This window comes from Cervus elaphus, chromosome 12 (genome assembly GCF_910594005.1).
Source record: "Cervus elaphus chromosome 12, mCerEla1.1, whole genome shotgun sequence".
Lineage (NCBI taxonomy): Eukaryota > Metazoa > Chordata > Mammalia > Artiodactyla > Cervidae > Cervus > Cervus elaphus.
The window spans coordinates 98,147,477-98,167,757 of record NC_057826.1 but is presented as its reverse complement, the minus strand read 5'-3'; the positions used below and the strand labels follow the sequence as shown (position 1 = coordinate 98,167,757).

At 35.4% G+C, this 20,281-nt stretch overlaps 1 protein-coding gene across 12 annotated transcripts in view; it reads right to left on the bottom strand.

Moving 5' to 3' along the window:
• APC (APC regulator of WNT signaling pathway) overlaps positions 1-20,281 on the bottom strand; it is a 129,421-nt gene that overhangs the window by 50,235 nt on the left and 58,905 nt on the right. For 11 of the 12 annotated variants that reach the window (XM_043920183.1, XM_043920187.1, XM_043920179.1 and 8 more), the window contains 4 exons: positions 16,822-16,906; positions 15,461-15,662; positions 10,208-10,316; positions 7,343-7,456 (listed from right to left, as the gene is read on the bottom strand). In XM_043920183.1, coding sequence (XP_043776118.1) covers positions 7,343-7,456; positions 10,208-10,316; positions 15,461-15,662; positions 16,822-16,906 — 510 coding nt within the window. Of the gene's footprint in view, positions 1-7,342; positions 7,457-10,207; positions 10,317-15,460; positions 15,663-16,821; positions 16,907-20,281 lie in introns of those variants that run through there. The other variant, XM_043920190.1, reaches the window with a different exon arrangement.

Sequence of the window (20,281 nt, the reverse complement as noted above, 5' to 3'; positions counted from 1 at the left end):
TCAACCAAGATCCAATCTTCATACTGTAAAGATATAAATTCTCCTGAAATTAATTTATAAATTCAATGTATATCTAATCAAAAGTCAATAAGGTTTTTCCTTGAATAAAATAAGCTGATACTAAATTTCAAATAAAAGAGTAATGAAACAGAATATAAACACATTTTTACAAATGTAAATAAGTAGGACTCATACTACAAGACTTAAGATTAATAAAATTATAGCAAATAAAACAAGTGTGGTATCCAGAGAAGCTAAAACAGACTAATGGAGCAGAGTTCACAAATATTCAGCAAATACAACTTCTCATGTGCCACAAACAGCATCACTAATCCATGGGGAAACAGAGATGCATCCAATAAATGTTAGTGGGAAATTCAGCTAACAACATAAATATATGTCTATCTGTGTGTATTTGTATGTGTGTGTATGTCACTGATTATATAATTATTGAGTAGAAACTGTACTGCATATAACATATACTAAATATATACACACATTTAAAAATCATATGCATGAGTGTTTATATATATATATATATAATTAGATTCCTACCTCTAAAACTAAAAGATGATGCTATGAAAGTGCTACACTCAATATGTCAGCAAATCTGGAAAACTCAGCAGTGGCCACCGGACTGGAAAAGGTCCCTTTTCATTCCAATCCCAAAGAAAGGCAACGCCAAAGAATGCTCAAACTACCGCACAATTGCACTCATCTCACACGCTGGTAAAGTAATGCTCAAAATTCTCCAAGCCAGGCTTCAACAATAAGTAAACTGTGAACTTCCAGATGTTCAAGCTGGTTTTAGAAAAGGCAGAGGAACCAGAGATCAAATTGCCAACATCTGCTGGATCATTGAAAAAGCAAGAGAGTTCCAGAAAAACATTTATTTTTGCTTTATTGACTATGCCAAAGCCTCTGACTGTGTAGATCACCACAAACTGTGGAAATTCTGAGATGGGAATACCAGACCACCTGACCTGCCTCTTGAGAAACCTATATGCAGGTCAGTAAACAACAGTTAGAACTGAACATGGAACAACAGACTGGTTCCAAATAGGAAAAGGAGTACATCAAGGCTGTATATTGTCACCCTGCTTATTTAACTAATGTGCAGAGTACATCATGAGAAACGCTGGGCTGGATGAAGCACAAGCTGGAATCAAGACTGCCGGGAGAAATATCAATAACCTCAGATATGCAGATGACACCACCCTTATGGCAGAAAGTGAAGAACTAAAGAGCCTCTTGATGAAAGTGAAAGAGGGGAGTGAAAAAGTTGGCTTAAAGCTCAACATTCAGAAAACTAAGATCATGGCATCTGGTCCCATCACTTCATGGAAAATAGCTGGGGAAACAGTGGCTGAGTTTATTTTTTGGGGCTCCAAAATCACTGCAGATGGTGATTGCAGCCATGAAATTAAAAGACACTTACTCCTTAGAAGGAAAGTTATGACCAACCTAGACAGCATATTAAAACGTAGAGATACTAGTTTGCCAACAAACATCCGTCTAGTCAAGGCTATGGTTTTTCCAATGGTCATGTATGGATTGTTGGATTATAAAGAAAGTTGAGCGCTGAAGAATTGATGCTTTTGAACTGTGGTGTTGGAGAAGACTCTTGAGAGTCCCTTGGACTGCAAGGAGATCCAACCAGTCCATCCTGAAGGAGATCAGTCCTGTGTATTCATTGGAAGGACTGATGTTGAAGCTGAAACTCCAATACTTTGGCCACCTGATGTGAAGAAATGAGTCATTTGAAATGACCCTGATGCTGGGAAAGATTGAGGGTGGGAGGAGAAGGGGATGACAGAGGATGAGATGGCTGGATGGCATCACTGACTCAATGGACATGGGTTTGGGTGGACTCCGGGAGTTGGTGATGGACAGGGAGGCCTGGCATGCTGCGGTTCATGGGGTCGCAAAGAGTCGGACATCACTGAGCAACTGAACTGACTTACTGACCTCTAAAACATATATAATAGCAAATTTGAGATGGATTAAAGATCTAATTGAAAAGTAAAACATTAGACTTACTAGAAAAAAAATGAGGTTGTATTTAAAGATAGGAAAAGATGTAAAAATAGGTCGAAGAAAGCACAAATACAACAATATAACTAATTTAGCATTACAATAAAAACTAATTTTTTGTTATCATTAAGCTAAAGTAGGTAACAGATTTGGCAGGGAACAGTTATGAAATACATCATGTATAACAGATGGGTATTAAGAGTATATTAAAATATCTCTCAAATATAAATGAATAAGACATCTAACAATATGAAAAAAACAGCAAAAAGAAAATATTAAAAGTCTAACACATATATGAAAAGATATTCAACTTCAGTAGTACTCATGAAAGTATAAACTAAATGACAAGATAATGTTTCATATGCTCATTGATTGTTAATTATAAAGTTTGACTCACAATTTCTGAAGGAAAAAAAGAAAACAACAGTCAAAGGAAACAGAATTCTCACATACTACCGGGAGGAATGTAAACTGATAAAATCATTTTGAGGGCAATCTGGCAAACACTATTCAGAACACTGCTACCTTAGGACCAACAGTTATGCTTTCAGGTATGTGTACTAGAGCAGAGGTCAGCAAGTTAAGGCTTGCCAGTCATCTGTTTATGAATTACGTTTTACTGAAACACAGTCAGCTCATTTGCTCATATACTGTTGTCTATGGTTGCTTTCTTGCTACAAAGGCAGAGTTGAGTAGTTGCAACAGACCACATGGCTCACAAAGTCTAAACTACTTACCATACAGCCCTCTAAGAAAAAGACTCTTGACCTAGAAAAACTTTTGTGCACGTTTATAGGATATGGATAAGTATGTTTATCAGAGTTGTTTTAACAGGGAGAAATTATAAACAACCTAAATATATGTCAAGCAGAAAACAGGTAAAGCTACACACAACTATGTCATCCATGTATTTATAAAACATTACAGGAGCACAGAAGTATAAGTAACTTTTGCCCTACCAATCCCCAATTCCCAGAAAAAGCTCTTATGAACAAGCTGATGTACTTTTATCCAACCTTTTCTTACATGCATAGAGGAGAGTAGGGAGCACCATACTATGAGCCCAAATTTGTGTTGAACAAATAAAGAAACAAATAAATAAATAACCAAACTGTTAATGGAGACAGGCAGAGGCTAATTCAAATAGGCATGGGCAAGAGTGGATTTTGTTTCAATTTCCCCAAAACTGTTCAACAGTTATTTGCATGTGTTTTATTGGTCATCTGCATTTTCTTTTCAATAAACTGAATGATTACCTCCTCTGCCCATATAAAAAGAGTTGTCTTTTTCTTCTTAGTTTGTAGAATTCTTACATACAGGGATATTAAACCTTTCCCCCTTGATGTGTCACAAATAGTTTCCTGTATTTTTTTTCCCTGCAGGATGAATGCTTTAAAATTTTACAAAATAAATCCTGTCCCCTCCTATTGCTTTTGAGTTTCCATTCTTAATTAAGATCTCTCTTGTCCTATATTTTCTTCTATTAATTTTATTTTTTACATTTAGATATTTAACTCACCTGTAACTGTTCATGTACAAGATGTGAGGTAGGGATCTAATTTAATTTCTCTACTACTAGATAGGGCTTCCCTGGTGGCTTAGTGGTAAAGAATCTGCCTGTCAATGCAGGAGATGTGGGTTCAATCCCTGGGTCAGGAAGATCCCCTGGAGAAGGAAATGGTGACCCATTCCAGTATTCTTGCCTGAGAAATCCCATGGACAGAGAAGCCTGACGGCCTACAGTTCACAGGATCACGAAAGAATCGGACATGACTTAGTGACTAAAAAACAATCACCACCAGAAAGGTTCCCAGTTATCATCTATGTTCTCACTGAGTTATTTACCATTTCCCCCCGCCCCAAACTTGCAACTTCTGTCATTAAAAGATTCCAGATTTTCTTATATCTTTTTCTAGTCTCTATTCTGTTCTATTTGCCTACGTCTATTCCTGTGCTATTAATATCATACTGTGATTACTGCCAACACCTTTACAGTAAATTTTACCAAATGGTAAGGTAAATCCTCACTCATTATAATTTTCTTAAATACTTTTGGAAATTCTTACTTTACAAACTTAAAAATCATTTCTCCGGGCTCTAAAAAAATTAAGATTATGACTGGAATCATATTATATTTCTATATCAACTTTTTAAAGAAAGACACATTATTAGGATATTAAAATCTTCTCACCCAGGGATCTTATATTTTTAGCAACAGAGACATCAGTGGTTTAAAGGAAGGGGGATCTTACACACCTGAAACAAAGTCCTGGAGTGATACCCTACCACTTGTGACGATGGCAGGCAGGACTCGCAGCAGGCTTCCCTCTTGGGTGGAAGCAGAGTGTGCCAGTTACAGAGTGATGTCAGGCTGGCTCATCAGTTACCAGGGAAAGCAGCAGAGGGGGAATGCCCTTCACTGCCCCAGTGATCAGCAGACAACAGCTGGGGCCAGGGGCAAGTGTGTGGGAAGGTCGGGCTTGTATGCAGGGTGCAGGGGAAGCAGGCATTCACAGGACGTACAGACAGCAAGAGTGGTCTGACTACTCACTTCACTCCTCCATACCCTGCAGGACCCTGACAATCTTAGTTGGCCCCTCTTCTGCGATATCCCTGGCGTCGCTGCAGCCAGATAACACAAATACAATGCAGACAGCCACACAGGCTTTTCTACTTTTAGGGCCCCATAGTGTGTCCTTTAGCAATTTTATATTTTTCTTCATGTGGTCTGTTTTTGGTATTTTAAAGTTTCCTGTCATTATGAAGAGATCCTTCTACCCAATTTCCATTTCCAAATGGTAGCCATTGCTAATAGAGAAACCCTAATGTATCTTAACTCCAGCCACCCTACTGAGTTCTCTCATTAGCTGAAATACTTTTTGGCTCTTCACCATGGTTTTTCTAGGTAGACAACAATGTAATTTACAAATGACAATTATTTGCTCTCTTCCCTTCTAGTTGGAAAATAGTGCAGTAGTTAAACAATTTGTTTTCTTTCTACCTGAATTAGTGGAACCTCCAAACAAAGTTAAGTAATAGTGATGAGAGCAAGTGGCAAACCATGTTAATGACTGCAATGGTAATAATCTAATTATTTCTCTATTTTCTCAATCTAATATAATGTTGGCTTCTGTTTCTGGTACATAATTGTTTTTAAAAAAACTTTTACTCTATTTTTATTTTACTTGGAATTTTTATCCATCTTTTTTCCTTGCAAAGGAGGTAGCACACTTTTTTCTCATGGCCTCAGGCCTTCTTGGAATTCACTCTCATGTTCATTAGCTGACCATTCTAGTCTTGCATGTTGAGTCACTCAAGCAGAGTTACAAGGGAAAGAATTACTATGGACAATTATTTTCATTATTCCCATTATCTAATTATTAATGTTTATAACAGCTGCATACTACTAATTTAATAATTTAATAACTACCCAAATGATGGACACTGAAATCGTCTCTCTCTGTGTCTTACAGTGTTGTGATGAATAGCATAAAATCTATACTTATATTCTTCCTGCTTTAACTCAACATTCCTGGAGGACATATTCTGAAAGTCTTACAGAATTGCTATGTCAGAGGGTACAAACATTTTAACTTTGACAGGTAGTGCTACAGAGTCCTTCAGGATTGTACCAGTTTATTCTTACAACAGGCAGACGACAACACTTCGTATTACAATCTCTCAAAATCTCACCAGTATTACATGACACTAAACTTTAAAGCTTTTGCCAGTCTGATAGGCAGAAAATTAACTAACCAAACAAGAAACCACCACCACTAACAAAAAACAACATTATTGTATGTTACTTTTCCTTGATGACTAGTGATGTTTAAGTATATTTTCACAATGATTGATTAACCAGTTGTACTTTTATGATGGGACTACTCATACCTTCTGATTATTTTCCTCTTTGGTTGTCTTGTTTTCAATTGATTTGTAGGTGCTCCCTGTATATTAGGGATATTAACTCCTCATATGTACTACAAATACTTCCCTTTTTGCTTTCTGTACAATATTTCTTTAGCCCTAACCTTAATATATTTCCAGAATAAATGAATGTTTGCTGTATTTATAAAATATGGACTAAAAATTCCTTAGAATATTAACTAGCAAAAGAACACTGTATTCCAAAACAAAATTAAAATGAATACATCTGCACATATCTGGACAAAATGGCCAAGAAAGAACTCAAGTTAATCTATTCTACAGTAAGCTGTCTGGAATATACTTATTTATATTTATATATTAATACAGAAATTTTCATATCAACATCTCATTTCTTAAGAACCTCTAAAAACAAACACATTAACAGATATAGAAAAACATGTATACAGTATTCCATATATTCACATTCTAAAAACGTAAATTCATATAAACCAGAGTAAAATTTCTCATAGTTTTTCTATCAACAAACAAAGAAAATCTGCCTGGTATTTTAAAATAATTTCATTAAACACCAACTGTTACGAACACTAAATCTGTATTAATTGTATCATATAATTTAAAGTATCTTTGGAAATTCATTGTATATTCTTGATTCCATAACACTTATATGGTGATAAATACCTTCTCCCAATACGTAACTTATCTTTTCACCTTTTTTTCCCCCTTTTGGCCGTGCCATTTGGCTTGTGGGATCTCAGTTCTCTGACCACAGACTGAACTCAGGGCCTGGCAGTAACAGCACTGAGTCCAAACCAATGGACAGACAGGGAATTCCCAAACATGCTTTTTCCCCTTTTCATTTTCTTTAAGGTACCTAATAAAGATAAATTCTTAATTTTAAAATAGTAGAATTTTACCAGTCTTTATAGTTAGTCTAATGTCTTAAGAAATCCTTTCTTATGCCAATATTCTTTCTTTACATAGTTGAGGGTAGAAACATGGGAATGTTCTCCATCCAATTTGTTTCTCTTCCCAAGGTTCTTTTTATATGTTTCTCTCCTTGAGTGAGACTTTCCTTTTTTCATTACACAAACACAGAAGTAAAAATCTCAAAGGATAACTGAAGTTAGCTAGCAACTAATAAGATGACCAGAATTGAATTCTTCTTCCCTCTTATAATTCCAAGGCATAGCAGAACAGTATCAGAGAATTGAAATATGAAGGCAGAATTATGTGAATACTGGTTATGCTTCCCAGCAGCCATAGTAAACTATTCTTGTTTTGAACTAGTGCCAAAGTAAAGACAGACTTTAAAATATCTTTAAGAATAAAACTTAACCAAAGTTAACAGAGCTGTAATTCATTAGATTCTTCATAGAAATCTAGCTACTACTGTTTCATAGTTTAATAATAAATATGTTACCTGTGCTCGTTTTTCCATATCCTGGCAAGTACCTAGTTGTTCTTCCATTGCGACTCTGATTTGCCTTGCCTCATATTCCAACTGCCTTCTGGTCATATCTGTTTGTAAGGAAAACTAAAACCACGAATAAGATGGAAATGTTAATATCTTGTATTTATCAGTAAAAATAAAAAAGCATATAAGTATCCATAAAGAAAATGAATAAACAAATACGTAAGTTATCATAAGAAAATTATTTTTTACTCTAAGAAGTCCTAAAACTTGATGATCAGTGCTAGGCTCAGCCTGGCTTTCTGATGTGAAGCGAAGAGTTGAAACACTTTTATTGCCCCACAGTCACAAATAGTTTTAATTAAATTGTACTAGCTCTTTAAAATATATATATTTATCTAGTTAGGGTAAGCCTATTTTCAGTTACCTTACAATTCTTCTGCCCTGAAGAAGCACTACTTTGAATTGTTAAAAATTAGAATATTAATGTGGACAAAACAGAAAAATCAAGAATCAGGTCCATCATCCTTAAGTTTATACCTCACTTCAGGATTCTTATGTACATGTAGACTAAATGGAGAGAACTTTCCCACATGTAAAATAAAGAAGATAGAATAAAGAAAAGCTTTTATATAATAATAAATTGCAAGATAACACAAACTTTTTGGTAAAAATATAAATATGAACCAAAGCTGAAACAAACCAAAAAAAGTACTTCTTCATGGAGCGGGTGTTAGTGCATTCAAAACTTTATTAGCCCTCTAACTACAATTCCAGATGCTGTGGTAACTGCTAGGTTAAAAAATGAAGAAAAGGAGAAGGCAAAGAAACTTACAAAGACATGCTCCAAGGCTAAAAGAACAGCTGGACAAAATAATCGGTGACAGTTATAACAGACCATGAAGGGAATAAGGAAGTGCTGTAGATTTTTCATGCTCTGTAAGTCCAATAAAAAGCTGCATGTGGACAATTCCCTGGAGGTCCAGGGGTTAGGACTCCACGCACTCACTGTCAAGGGTGAAGGTCTGATCCCTGATCAGAAACTAAGATCCTACATACACACACACACACACACACACACACACACACACACACACAGACAAAAGCTGCATGTGTATGTGTCTGACTCAGAACAGCATTCTGCATGTGGACAATTCCCTGGAGGTCCAGGGGTTAGGACTCCACGCACTCACTGTCAAGGGTGAAGGTCTGATCCCTGATCAGAAACTAAGATCCTACATACACATACACACACACACACACACACACACACACAGACAAAAGCTGCATGTGTATGTGTCTGACTCAGAATAGCATTCTGTAGGCCTAAGAATCCCAAACTGTGTTGTCAGGTAAGTTAGAGGAGCTTTCACCCTTTTCCCTTGCAATATACAGACGACATATGCAGAATGCGTTCCTATAGGCATATCCACATTATGTGTTGCAACACAGCTGAAATAGTCTGCATGCTGTGAGTCATGTTTTAACTACACTTATTTGTCCTCCACTTCCAAAAATCCTTTGCACAAAAGGCTGAAGATGACATATTATATTACAATAACGTGGTTTATATCTGATGTTTTAAGCAATGCCTAGTAACCTGATAAGTATTTCCATATGAAAGCATTCTTAACCTGCCTTCCCAATATAAAATAAAAATTTTGTGAATTTAAAAATATTTATAAAATATAAGCAATTTACATTTGCTAATGTTGCCTAATGGTCTATAATGTCTTACATATCCTCTTAAATAAATGTGACTGACTATATGGTAAATTAATACGGGAATGAGCTGACAACTGATCTTTGTTTCAGGTATTAACCAATTGCTCGTGAACTGTTTCATACACAACTGCATGCAGACAGCCAGACTCTAAATACTGTACATTTTAATTACCAAAGTGAATGTTAAGCAAAACAGTGCTTTAATATTAAGAGCAACGATCCCTCCAAACCCTCCTGAGTTCCTAATCCTCATGCGTCAACACTCTCTATGAACTGTTCTTTCATTTGTGGTGTCTCCTTAGCTCCCAAAAGGATGTTAACGACATTGTCAGGAAGGGAGATTCTTTCCCTCTCACAAACCTGGATAAGTTTGTGCTCAGGAGGCTGAGCACTGAAGTTTCTAGTTCTAGCTCCCGCCAGACAATGCCCACCCACGCAGGAATGTGATTAACTGTGTGTTCTGGAAAAGGTTTTTCCTTCGTTGTTACTTTTTCTTTTATAATGTCCTCTCAAAACTTTATTAGAAAATGAAAAATCTAAGCTAAGAGTGGAAGATTCATTTTAATTGGCCTATTTCTAAAAAATTGTTTTAAAATTTATGGGTAACAGTTAAAATACAGTCTTATTTAAAATTATTAATGTATTTCAGAAATGTTCTTATACGTGTCACCCCATGAATAGAACAGCTGACTTGGAGAGCTTGGGTGGGGAGGGAGAGGCTGACAGAATTAAGTTATTTTTTACATAGTTATATTAGCAAAACAAACAACTTTTAGTGCTTGCAAAAAGCCCTAACATCTGTGCCAACAGCTACTGTCATTTACAATGCCTAGAACAGGACTCAGGTTATCTCAAAGATACTTTCACTGCAAACCCATGTGGCACAAGTCCTGCGATATAGGTCAAAAAACAGACAGATGGTAATAAACATCTCCACAGAGTATCTTTGGTAATTCAACACGTCTAATAATAAAACACCTAGCTGAATTCTGAATCTTTTAGTTTTATCATCTTTATATATAAAATTCATTGACTATATATTTATGTTGAAGTTGGATAAAACATATTACACTTTACAGATAACTATATAGCTATAAACTTAGATACACTTTCAGATATAAAAATAAGTTATTTTGTCAAGTTACTTACATTTTCAGTTAAAGGAAGGCTATCTATTCTTTTAGTGAGATTCTGAAGTTGAGCATAATACCAGTCTTTTTCCTTTTCTTCTTTGTCAAGGTCAGCAAGAAGCAATGATCTGTTTTTCAAAAAAAGTTAAGTTTACACAATGCTAATATGGAGCACATAACAGCAACTCTCATAAGCTATAACTGTAATGTTTTCTATTTAAAGTAATATAATGAATAAGTGAGAATTTTACTAATTTTAGATTTCTGAAGGTGGGACTTAGATTACAGTCATTAAAATTTGAATATTAAAAGTTTTAAACTTTTTCAGCTAAATAAGATGGCAACCATTCTTACTAGAACATTTACATTTCAACCAAATGTTTTCTTCACATTTAGAGTCTAAGAATTTGATGTTGGTATACAGTAAAAAGTACAGATTTAATAAAACTCAGATGTAAGAATAAAAAGTATAATAAAGGAGCAAAGAAAAGCAGTAATTACACAAAAAATAAATTTAGAGTATAGGGAACTATTGCACGTAGCTTTCAGCTTCTTATTAGTCAAAATATATTATCACTGTGTAATAACAGGAGGTTGTTCTGAGGGAGAGAAACATTTTCTTAGGCTTGGAATCTGAAGATGAACTTGTTACATAATTTCTGACAACCCAATTGATGATGTCCTCAATAACAACCTATATCAATATTCTATATCAATACTCCGTATCTGATCAATATAAACATAAGTGCAAAATAAAGGGTTAAGAGGAAAAAATCAGTAGGTACAAGAAGTATATGATCTATGTCCTTTTTTGTGACTCCTTCCCTAAGCGACCACTATTATTCTTATATATTTCCAGAGACATTCTATAAAAATGAAAGAATATATGTGTGCATATGTACATGTACATTTTAAAACATAAATAATAGCATATTATTATCTGTGTTGTCTTATAACTTTTTACCACTTAAAAGTCTATCTTGGAGATCATTCTTGTATCAGAATATAAAAAGGTCCTATGTGGTTTTTTGCTAGCTGCAAAGATATTTATGAATCCATAAAAGAATAAATAATAACTGGTTCTATGTTAGATGGCATTTAGGGTCTTTTTTTTTTCCCATTTAGGGTCTTTCTAATCTTTTGCTATTATAAACAGTGCTTCATTGAATATACTTATATATAACTTCATTGTACAAATATGCAAGCATGTGTAGATGACAAATTCCTAGGATATGTAAATTTTTAACTTACTGTCCTTACTAGATATTGTACCAATTTATGCTTTTGCTACCTTTGACAATATAAATGCTTCATCAAACTTTTAAGATTCTTTTACATTTCTAGGGTTTAAAAAATGGTATATCATTATGGACTTCCTTGTTTTCGGCCACACTGCACAGCTTGTGGGATCTTAGTTTCCAGACCATGGATGGAACCCCAGCTCATGGCATTAGAAGTGCGGAGTCCTAACCACCGGACCAAAAGGGAATCCCCTATCACTATGGTTTTAATTTGACTTCTTTTAGTATAGGTAAGGGTAAGCATTTTTCCAAGTTTAAAACCCATTTTTACTTCCTTTTCTGTGACTCTTTCTTATTTACAGGACCTCTTCTGTATTAAGAATGACAGGACTCTGTCAGTTATAAATATATTTTCTCAGTGAATCACTTGAATATGAGGATATTTTTTATTACAGCTTCTGGGCTTCGCTCTTACCGAGTCATTCCCCACTCTGACTCTGTTATTAATACTTTAGAATTCTATTTGATTGTATTTTCTTGATGAATAAGTATGCATGTATGTGGAAGGTTCTACTCTTGCTAAACTTTCCATTCTTTACTGAGAAGCAGCTTAAAAAATAAGAATAAGCCTTGACTTTTTGCTGTGGCAACCTCAGTAGTGGGGGAATTCATGGGAAGAAGCCAGCTCCTGGTTACGATGTGCCAACCTGGGGCAGAGGTGCCGACCAATGAGAAGCTGCCCTCTCCCTTCCATTTTTGACAAGAGGAGCAGGAGAAAGCAGTGCAGAAATCCTGAACCCCTTCCACAGGCGGGGTATTACCACTAGCAAAAACATGAGATCTGATCCTATTTTTTAATGATCCCTGGTGAGCACCTGCAGGACCCACCAGGACCAAGGCAAGGGAACAAGGGACAGAGGGAGATGCTATTTCTTCTGATTAATCTTCAACAAATTGGCCTATTTAATCAAGATCTGGGTGCTAAAAGTGCTCAAATGAATAAGCTAATTTTAGTGATGGTATTGGAGGGAGAAAAATGTTAAGGAGAATAGGGCCAAGTTGTTGCTATCAAGTTTTAAGACTGGACTCTGGCAAAATGCTCTTGGGAAGCCAAAGTCAAGAGCCAACATGGTAACAAGTGGTTAACTGATAGGAGTTGATCTTATAACTCACATCACTGTATTTAAGGCTCAAAACTGCAAAGGCATAGACTCAGAAGCTGGTGGGTCTTTGTTGTTTAGCATATTGAAGGCTTATTTAGTGACTGTCAACAGTCTTCTTTAAAATGTAAATGTTAGCTAGGAAGTTAGATGTAAACAAGGGGAGGCCTGGCCGAAAGGGATGCAAGCTGATCTCTGAACTCCATCCCAGACACACCCATGAGAGCTCACAGATGCTACAAAATAACCACACAGACTTTTCAACACAGGGGCCCTGGGCACACAGTGGATAGAAAACCACCATAGGGGCTTCCCCAAGTAACTTTAGGCAGTTAGAGGACCATTAAGAGCTCATGAATATTCTACATCTAATTATAAGATGGAATTAGGGGAAGACACATGGGAAGGCATAAACAACACAGCCTGTGTTATATAACTTGAAATTGCCAATCGGCCTTGAGTGAATGACCATTTGCATTCCTGTCATTGACTGGTGGTGGGTACAAGCCCCACTCTGCACCAGGCACATCCAAGAGGAGGGGACTGGACATATAAAAGGGAAGCCAAGAGGGAGCCACAGGAAGGATGAGGAGGGCTCCTGTGGGAGCATCTTACTAACAAAAGATGTGTCTGCTTGAGCTGAACTGAGCTGTAGCTTGCCTGATGTTCTATACCTTTTGGTCCACTGCTCCAAATTTTTGCTGCGATGAGACAAGAACCAAGGAAGATAAATAAACTGATCTGACATAAATTTCATGTCTTCTTAGTCCTCTAGCTAACTCAGGATCATCTAGAAGAACATGACACATGTATCAGGCATTTAAATATTTGTTAAAAAGTATTACTGGCTAATGTGACAATAACTATTTGGGTGTATCAGACTAAGGAGTTTTTAAAAAATATCTAATTTCATCCTCACAACATCTTTAACTGGAAAACTGAGGTTCAAAAAGGTCATGGAGCTTCCCTGGCGGCAGAGCGGTTAAGAATCCTCCTGCCAGTGCAGAGACTCGGATTTGACCCCTGGTGCTGGAAGATCCCACATGCCCAGAAGGTAACTAAGCCCACGCGTCACAACCACTGAAGCCTGTGCTCCCTACAGCCCGTGGGGCAGAACAAGACCCCATTCTCTGCAATTAGAGAAAGCGCCTGTGCAGAAAGGAATACCCAACAAAGTAAAAAACAAAAATAAATTAAGAAAAAAAAAGGGTATGCATCTGGGCTTGAGTTCTGGCTTGAGTGTTTTCTAACACTTACCTCACTTAAACTTACTGTATCTATAGGTAATACAGAGAACAAGAAAAAAAAGATACAGAGATAGTTCTCTGACTTAAGGGATGTCTAGAAAGAAAGAACAGAAAAACAGAGGGGGTAAAATCATCAAAGAAATAACAGAATTTTCAAAAGTTGAAGAAAAGAAATCTCCAGATCAAAAGGGCACAGTGAGTGGTATTCGGTACGACGAACCAAGAAAACACACATCAAGGTAGTCTAGAAACTTCAGAAAAACGGCTTCCTGCAAAGGAACGTGAATTAGACTGATACGGAATTTCTCATCAGCGACGCTGATTATAAAGAAGGAAAATGAGTTTGAGCCGAGACCTAGTCAAACTATCACTCAAGTACGAGAGCAAAACACAGATTCTGTCCCATAAACAAGGGCTAAATCTACCTTCAAACAACAGTGGGAGCCAGGAGGACACAGGATCCTGACAGCTACATACACACACACACTCTTTGTGAATAAAATTAGGCCTTTATCACATAAAGCAAAGTAGGTTCTTAGGAAAACTGGCATGCTCACATGCCTCTTGACAGAGTTCAAAGGGGACAAAGCGATGGAAGAATGCACACTCCAGTTAGCTTCTGATTCTTCAGGACACTGTTTCCTAGACTCTCAGAAAGAGTCCTGGTTCAAGATATGAAACAGAGATTCACTGAAACTCAAGAGATTAAAGAAAGCTTAACACTATTTCTGGCCCATGATTATTGTTATTTTTAGAGATGTACATATCTAAAACCAGAGAGAAAGTAGTAAAAGGTCTTTTGCCTCTCAATGAGATATGCTGGGTATTTTCCATATGTTAATATCCATTGTTCATAACTCCACAAGGTAGAACCATATTCCTATTTTACAGAAGGAAATGACACAAAAATTTAAAGACTTGACCAAGGTCCCAGAGAATTTATACATTTGTACATTTATGCAAATTAACATTTATACATTTGAGTATTTCTTGAAAGTCTAATAGAACTTCTAGGAATATAAATATAATATGGTATTAATCATGCAAAAGGAATTTACAATCTTATAGGACGTACAAAAATACTTGACAAAGTGCTTGGTAACTATATATTCTGATACTTGTAGTGTGATGATTTTAACTTCAAGAAGAAAAGAATGAACACACTAGCTCTTAGAAAGGAGAACTGATTCTGTATCAGGCAACATTTTTTTAAGAAACCGAAACTGATAAATTGTTTCATTTGTGACCCCTTGAAACAGATCTTTAATAATGGAACCAGTCACCTTATACTGAACCTGGTAGTCATTTAATTCATTTGAAAAGATAACCAAAAAGTCAATCAAAACGCATTACATATTTTAGCCACTGTGATTATGCATACTATTCGTACATTATTCACTGTACAGAGCATTTGAGCATCGGAGTCCCAAGAAGCTGCGTCCTTCATGTTTTCAAGTGTAAGGTAAGGATGCTCAGTAATTCATCACTCTGAGAAAATAAATGGAAAATGCTCTCTAAGTGCTGCTTGTGATCACCCACCACACCTATTCTGTATTGCCACAAAATGACAAAATCTAGCAAAAATTGGAGCATAAAAGTTTACTACTTAATGAAGAAATGTTACCTCTCTTTTTCAAGTTCTTCTAAATAACCGGTATTTTCTCTGCTTCCATTTACAAACCCTCTTCGTGGAAATGAACCCATAGGAACAGGACTGCACTCTCCTGAGCGACTAGATACAGATCCTTCTCGGCTTCCGTAAGAACGGAGGGACATTTTGGACCGTAGTTTCACTCCAGGGAAATTACTGCTATCTAAGTTAAGTTCTAAATAAAATACAGACAAGTTTTTATAAAACAACTGCTTTAAGTGATCTAAAATATTGCTAATGTATTATATTATCTTTTAATAATGAAACCTTAGGTTCACATTTAGCCCTCAAATTTTAAACCATTTTATAATTGAAATACATTATATATATATCACATAAAGTATGCAGGAGTACTAAATTATTGCAGTTACTGAGCAGCAGATCTGTATAGGGACAGAGGAAATCCTTATCTCAAATGCTGATGCCCAGAGAAATTCACTGACTACTGGTTCTAAAACAGAAACGTCCTGAAAAAAAAAAAAAAAACACCAGGCCAAAGCACTTATAAAAGGGTACATTTGTGGTGGTGACCATCTTGCAATATACACAAATACTGGGTCATTAAAAAAAAAAAAGTGTTCACCTTTTGGTTTAGAGGCCTGCAGCTACAGATTTCTATCAGAGAAAGCCACAAATGTGTATGAGTGAATGAACAATTATTTATGAACAGAATAGTTAAACTTTCCCTCCAAGATAGCTTGAGTTGGTCTGGTGGGGAAAAAGTATGTTAAAGAAAAATTAGACAGAATGTCCTTTCTTAGATTCCTACTAAGTAATAAAATATTTGGGGATCCGAAAGTAATTTCTCTGCCCATCTTCAGTAACAATTAAAACTTACTGATTTAACATTTGAATTTTTAAGTGATAAAACAAGAAAGACATTCTTTTAAAATTCTATTAAAAATGGCTTAAAATCAGTGTGTGTGTGTATATATGTGTGTGTATATATGTGCAAAGATAAAGCACTTCTATTCTGAATGGAACAAAGAAGGGCACTGACTCCTTCAAATGAAGCAATGGGTCCAGTCTATAGCATAAAGCTTAATAAAGGCCTACTTAATGACTGGCAGAAGAGCAATGCGTTTTAGAAAGAGCTGAAAATTGTCAAGAAAGGTATCTAAAATAGTTTATTTAAAGGCAGTTAAATGTTTTAACTGAAAAAATGACAAGCAAATAGACTTTTTATGTATTTGTACTTTAAAAACTACATCCTAATGCATGAGGCTAAGAAAATCCAACACCAACATTCTAATCAAGAGAAGCTGTATTTGGACATATACACCTGACAACTTGAGCTTAAAAAAATTACTTTAAAACACTTTTTAAAAATTTACCTTTAAGACGCTCTAATAAATCAATCTGTCCAGAAGAAGCCATAGCTTCATCTTCAATACTTCCTTGTAGTTGTTTAAGTACTTCCTGTAAAAAAGAACACAGTATCTCAACATGACAAAATTCTAAATAACTTTTTGAAGATATGATTTTAACTTTCTTGGCATTTAGGTCTGCTGGGGGAAAAAGTTATTTCAGATCTATCTGAAAACATATAAAATGCAAAGTACTTTACCTATATTACCTATTACTAATTATAAATAATAAATTACAGCCCAACAACAGTGACACTTTGTGATGATGGTGATTACAAGAAGTCTCCATACAGTATACACGGAATAGTTAAGGTATCTTATTTGTAGCTTCTGAAATAACATATAACAAGGTGGATTACTCTCATTTTTCAGACAGACCAACTGAGACTCAAAAGATTTGCTGAAGACAGAAAAACTAAGCTTGTACCAACATGGCCATGAAAGACAGCAAATTAACACATTTAACACCCCGATAAATACCAAGCAGTTATATACTAAATTTATATACATTCTACTACTACATTGATTTATACTCAGCAGTTAAGTGACTGTATGCTGTCTCCTGACTTTTGGTCCATTGCTTCCTTTCCCATCTAAAGCCTTCTCTTAACAAATTTTTGTCAGAGAAGGTCAAAAACTTTCACTTTCTACTAGTTTTTCTGTATATTCCTTAACAATAATTTATACATATTTTTACATTTTACATACTCTGAGGCATCCCATTCTAGTTCATAGCAAAATCTTTGCTGGCCAAGTAGGATTCCAAATGCAAAACAATGTATTTGAACAGTTACAATCCTATAGCTATGGGCAGTGTTCCTCTATGTGAAAAAGGATCCATAAATAGATTGAAAAGAAAGTCTGTCAAAAAGAGTAAATATAGTAAAGACTATGTCAGTGGTTTACCTTGATAGTGACATTAGAAGCATTAAGAAAAGAATTTGTTTGTTAACAATAAGAAATAGCCTGTGACCTTAATGATCTGACCTTCAAATAAAGACCATGTTGGAAATTAAAAGGCTTAGATAAGTAGATGTGGGATCGTGGAGGTAACTGTTATTTATAGTCAGAAATTGTGTCAGTGTACCACAACTGTGGGATAGGAAATAAATTTGCACAGGGATGTCTTTCTTGAATGAATGTAGATTACTATAAACATCAGGACACAAGTCTCTTCCACAAAGTTTGAGAATTACCACCGGAAGCTACCTGCAGTTTTCAGGATCCTGGGTCTCCTTCCATCCACTGCTGCGTGTAATTCAATGATCTTTTAATCTTATCCTATTTCTTAGAATTCGCAGGCTCACAATTCAACAGCTACCTGTCTCAAGGAACCACCAGTGGTACGTCTCTAATCCTAACCTCACAACTTCAGACTCGTTCCCCAGTATGACCGACAGATGCTTTACAGTCAGCGTCTGGATGACGTGCACTGCGCATGTAAACATTCAAGCTGTCGCCCTGTGCCCTCAGATCCTGTTCCTTGCCTTATATCCTTTCAGCTAAACGGCAGCAGCCTTCTCCCTTTAGGCTCAAATCTTCAGCCTCGCCTCTTTCATCTCCCTGATCAGTTATCAACTCTGTATTCTAGGCTTAATATCTCTTATTAGCCATCTCTTCTCTATTCTTGTCATTATCCTGACTATTGACCCCACCAAAACTACTAAAATAATCTCCTAAATGGTCCTACCTTGCACAGAACTAACAGATTAATAAGGCTTTTAAAGCACAGCTCTGATCAGGTCTTTCTTTATACATGATCCTTCTCTATAGCCTATCATCAAGGTGTTAACAGTGAGTATTCTATAGAAGTTGGGATTACAAGCAATTTTTGTTTTTGGTTTCCTCCTTTTAAAACAACAGATATTATCAAAACAAATACTGTTTTCAGAAAAAGTACAAGCATTTAAGAATTCAAAAGCAACAATTAAAAGAATATGTCATAGGACATATACTTAATTTTTGAAAATTTATGTCATAGTATATGTCATAGGACATTATACTTAACTTTTGAAAATTAATGGCACATTATTGGCTTTTAAAAAACATATTAAAAATAATAAGGAAAAATTAAAATAACACCAACAGAAATGAAAAGGCCATGTAAATCTGCATGTTCAACAATAAAGGATTAAATAAATTTATGGCATTAGCCAAACAACGGAATATTATACATCTGTGAAAATACTATAAAATACTTAATGACATAAAATGATAGCTATATTAAATTAAAAAGCATGCTGCAAAATATGATCCCATTGAATGCATGCTTGCATAAAATGCAGAGAGAAAAATATACACATTATCAAAGGTTACCAACATTAAAAAAATTTTTTTAAATGGGTGAGTTTGATCTCTTTTTGTCTGTATTTCCTAAATTTTAAAAATAGTGAATATACATAACTTGTAGGTTTTAAGTTTCTGTGCATATGGCTAGAAGTCTATTGATAAAAGCAATAACCATAAAGTAAATAAAATTACGGAAATTTAAAGTTAAAAAAATTAAATTTTCAAAGCATCTATCTTGAAAAGCTACTTATTCCAGTGTGTTCTCTTAAATTATTCTTGTAAATTCTGAGTTATGAATCTCAAAAATATGCAGTTAATTTATAGACCCAGTTACTTTGTCTCAAGATGACACCACCAGCAAGACTACATTACTACTTTCTTGTGAACAGTCTGTGTCTATTCCATAATAAAAATTAGGCTCATTTCTTTTCTGCTTTACTGAGATAGAACATACATATGAAAAGCACACCAATCTTAAATTTCTTATATAATCCAAGTATCCATGTAATTGCCCCCCAGGGAAGACAGAAAACATTTCCAGTATCTCAGAAGGTTCCCTTTTGCCCCTTACCAATCAATATTCATTCTCCAGAAGTAATCAGTACTCTGATTTTTGTTATCAGTTAGTTGGCATGCTGGTGAATTGCATATAAATGAAATCATACAGTATACAGTCTTTTGTGTCTCGTGTTTTTTGCTCACCAAAATCTCTATGACACTCATCCATGCTATTGCATGTATCAGTTATTTAATACTGTGTAGTTGTCCACTGTATGAATAGATCTCCACTGATACATCCCTTATCCTTTCGATGGGCATTTGGGTTGTTGCCAGTTTGGAGGCTATTATGAAGAATGCTACTATGTACATTCTTGCACTTATCTCCAGGTGGACACACATACTCATTTCTCTTGAATATATATCTGGAGGTTTAAACGCTGAGTCACAGTGATTAAAAGAAACTGCTGAATGGTTTTTTCAAAGTGTTTGTGCCATTTTATACTCCTACCAGCAAGGTTTAAGTTTGAGTCTTCTTAATTATAGATTCCAATTCTCTGTTGAGATTTTCCGACTCTTTATCCACTTAATCCATCTTTTTTTTCAAAACATTTAAAATAATTATGTTAAAATCCTTGAC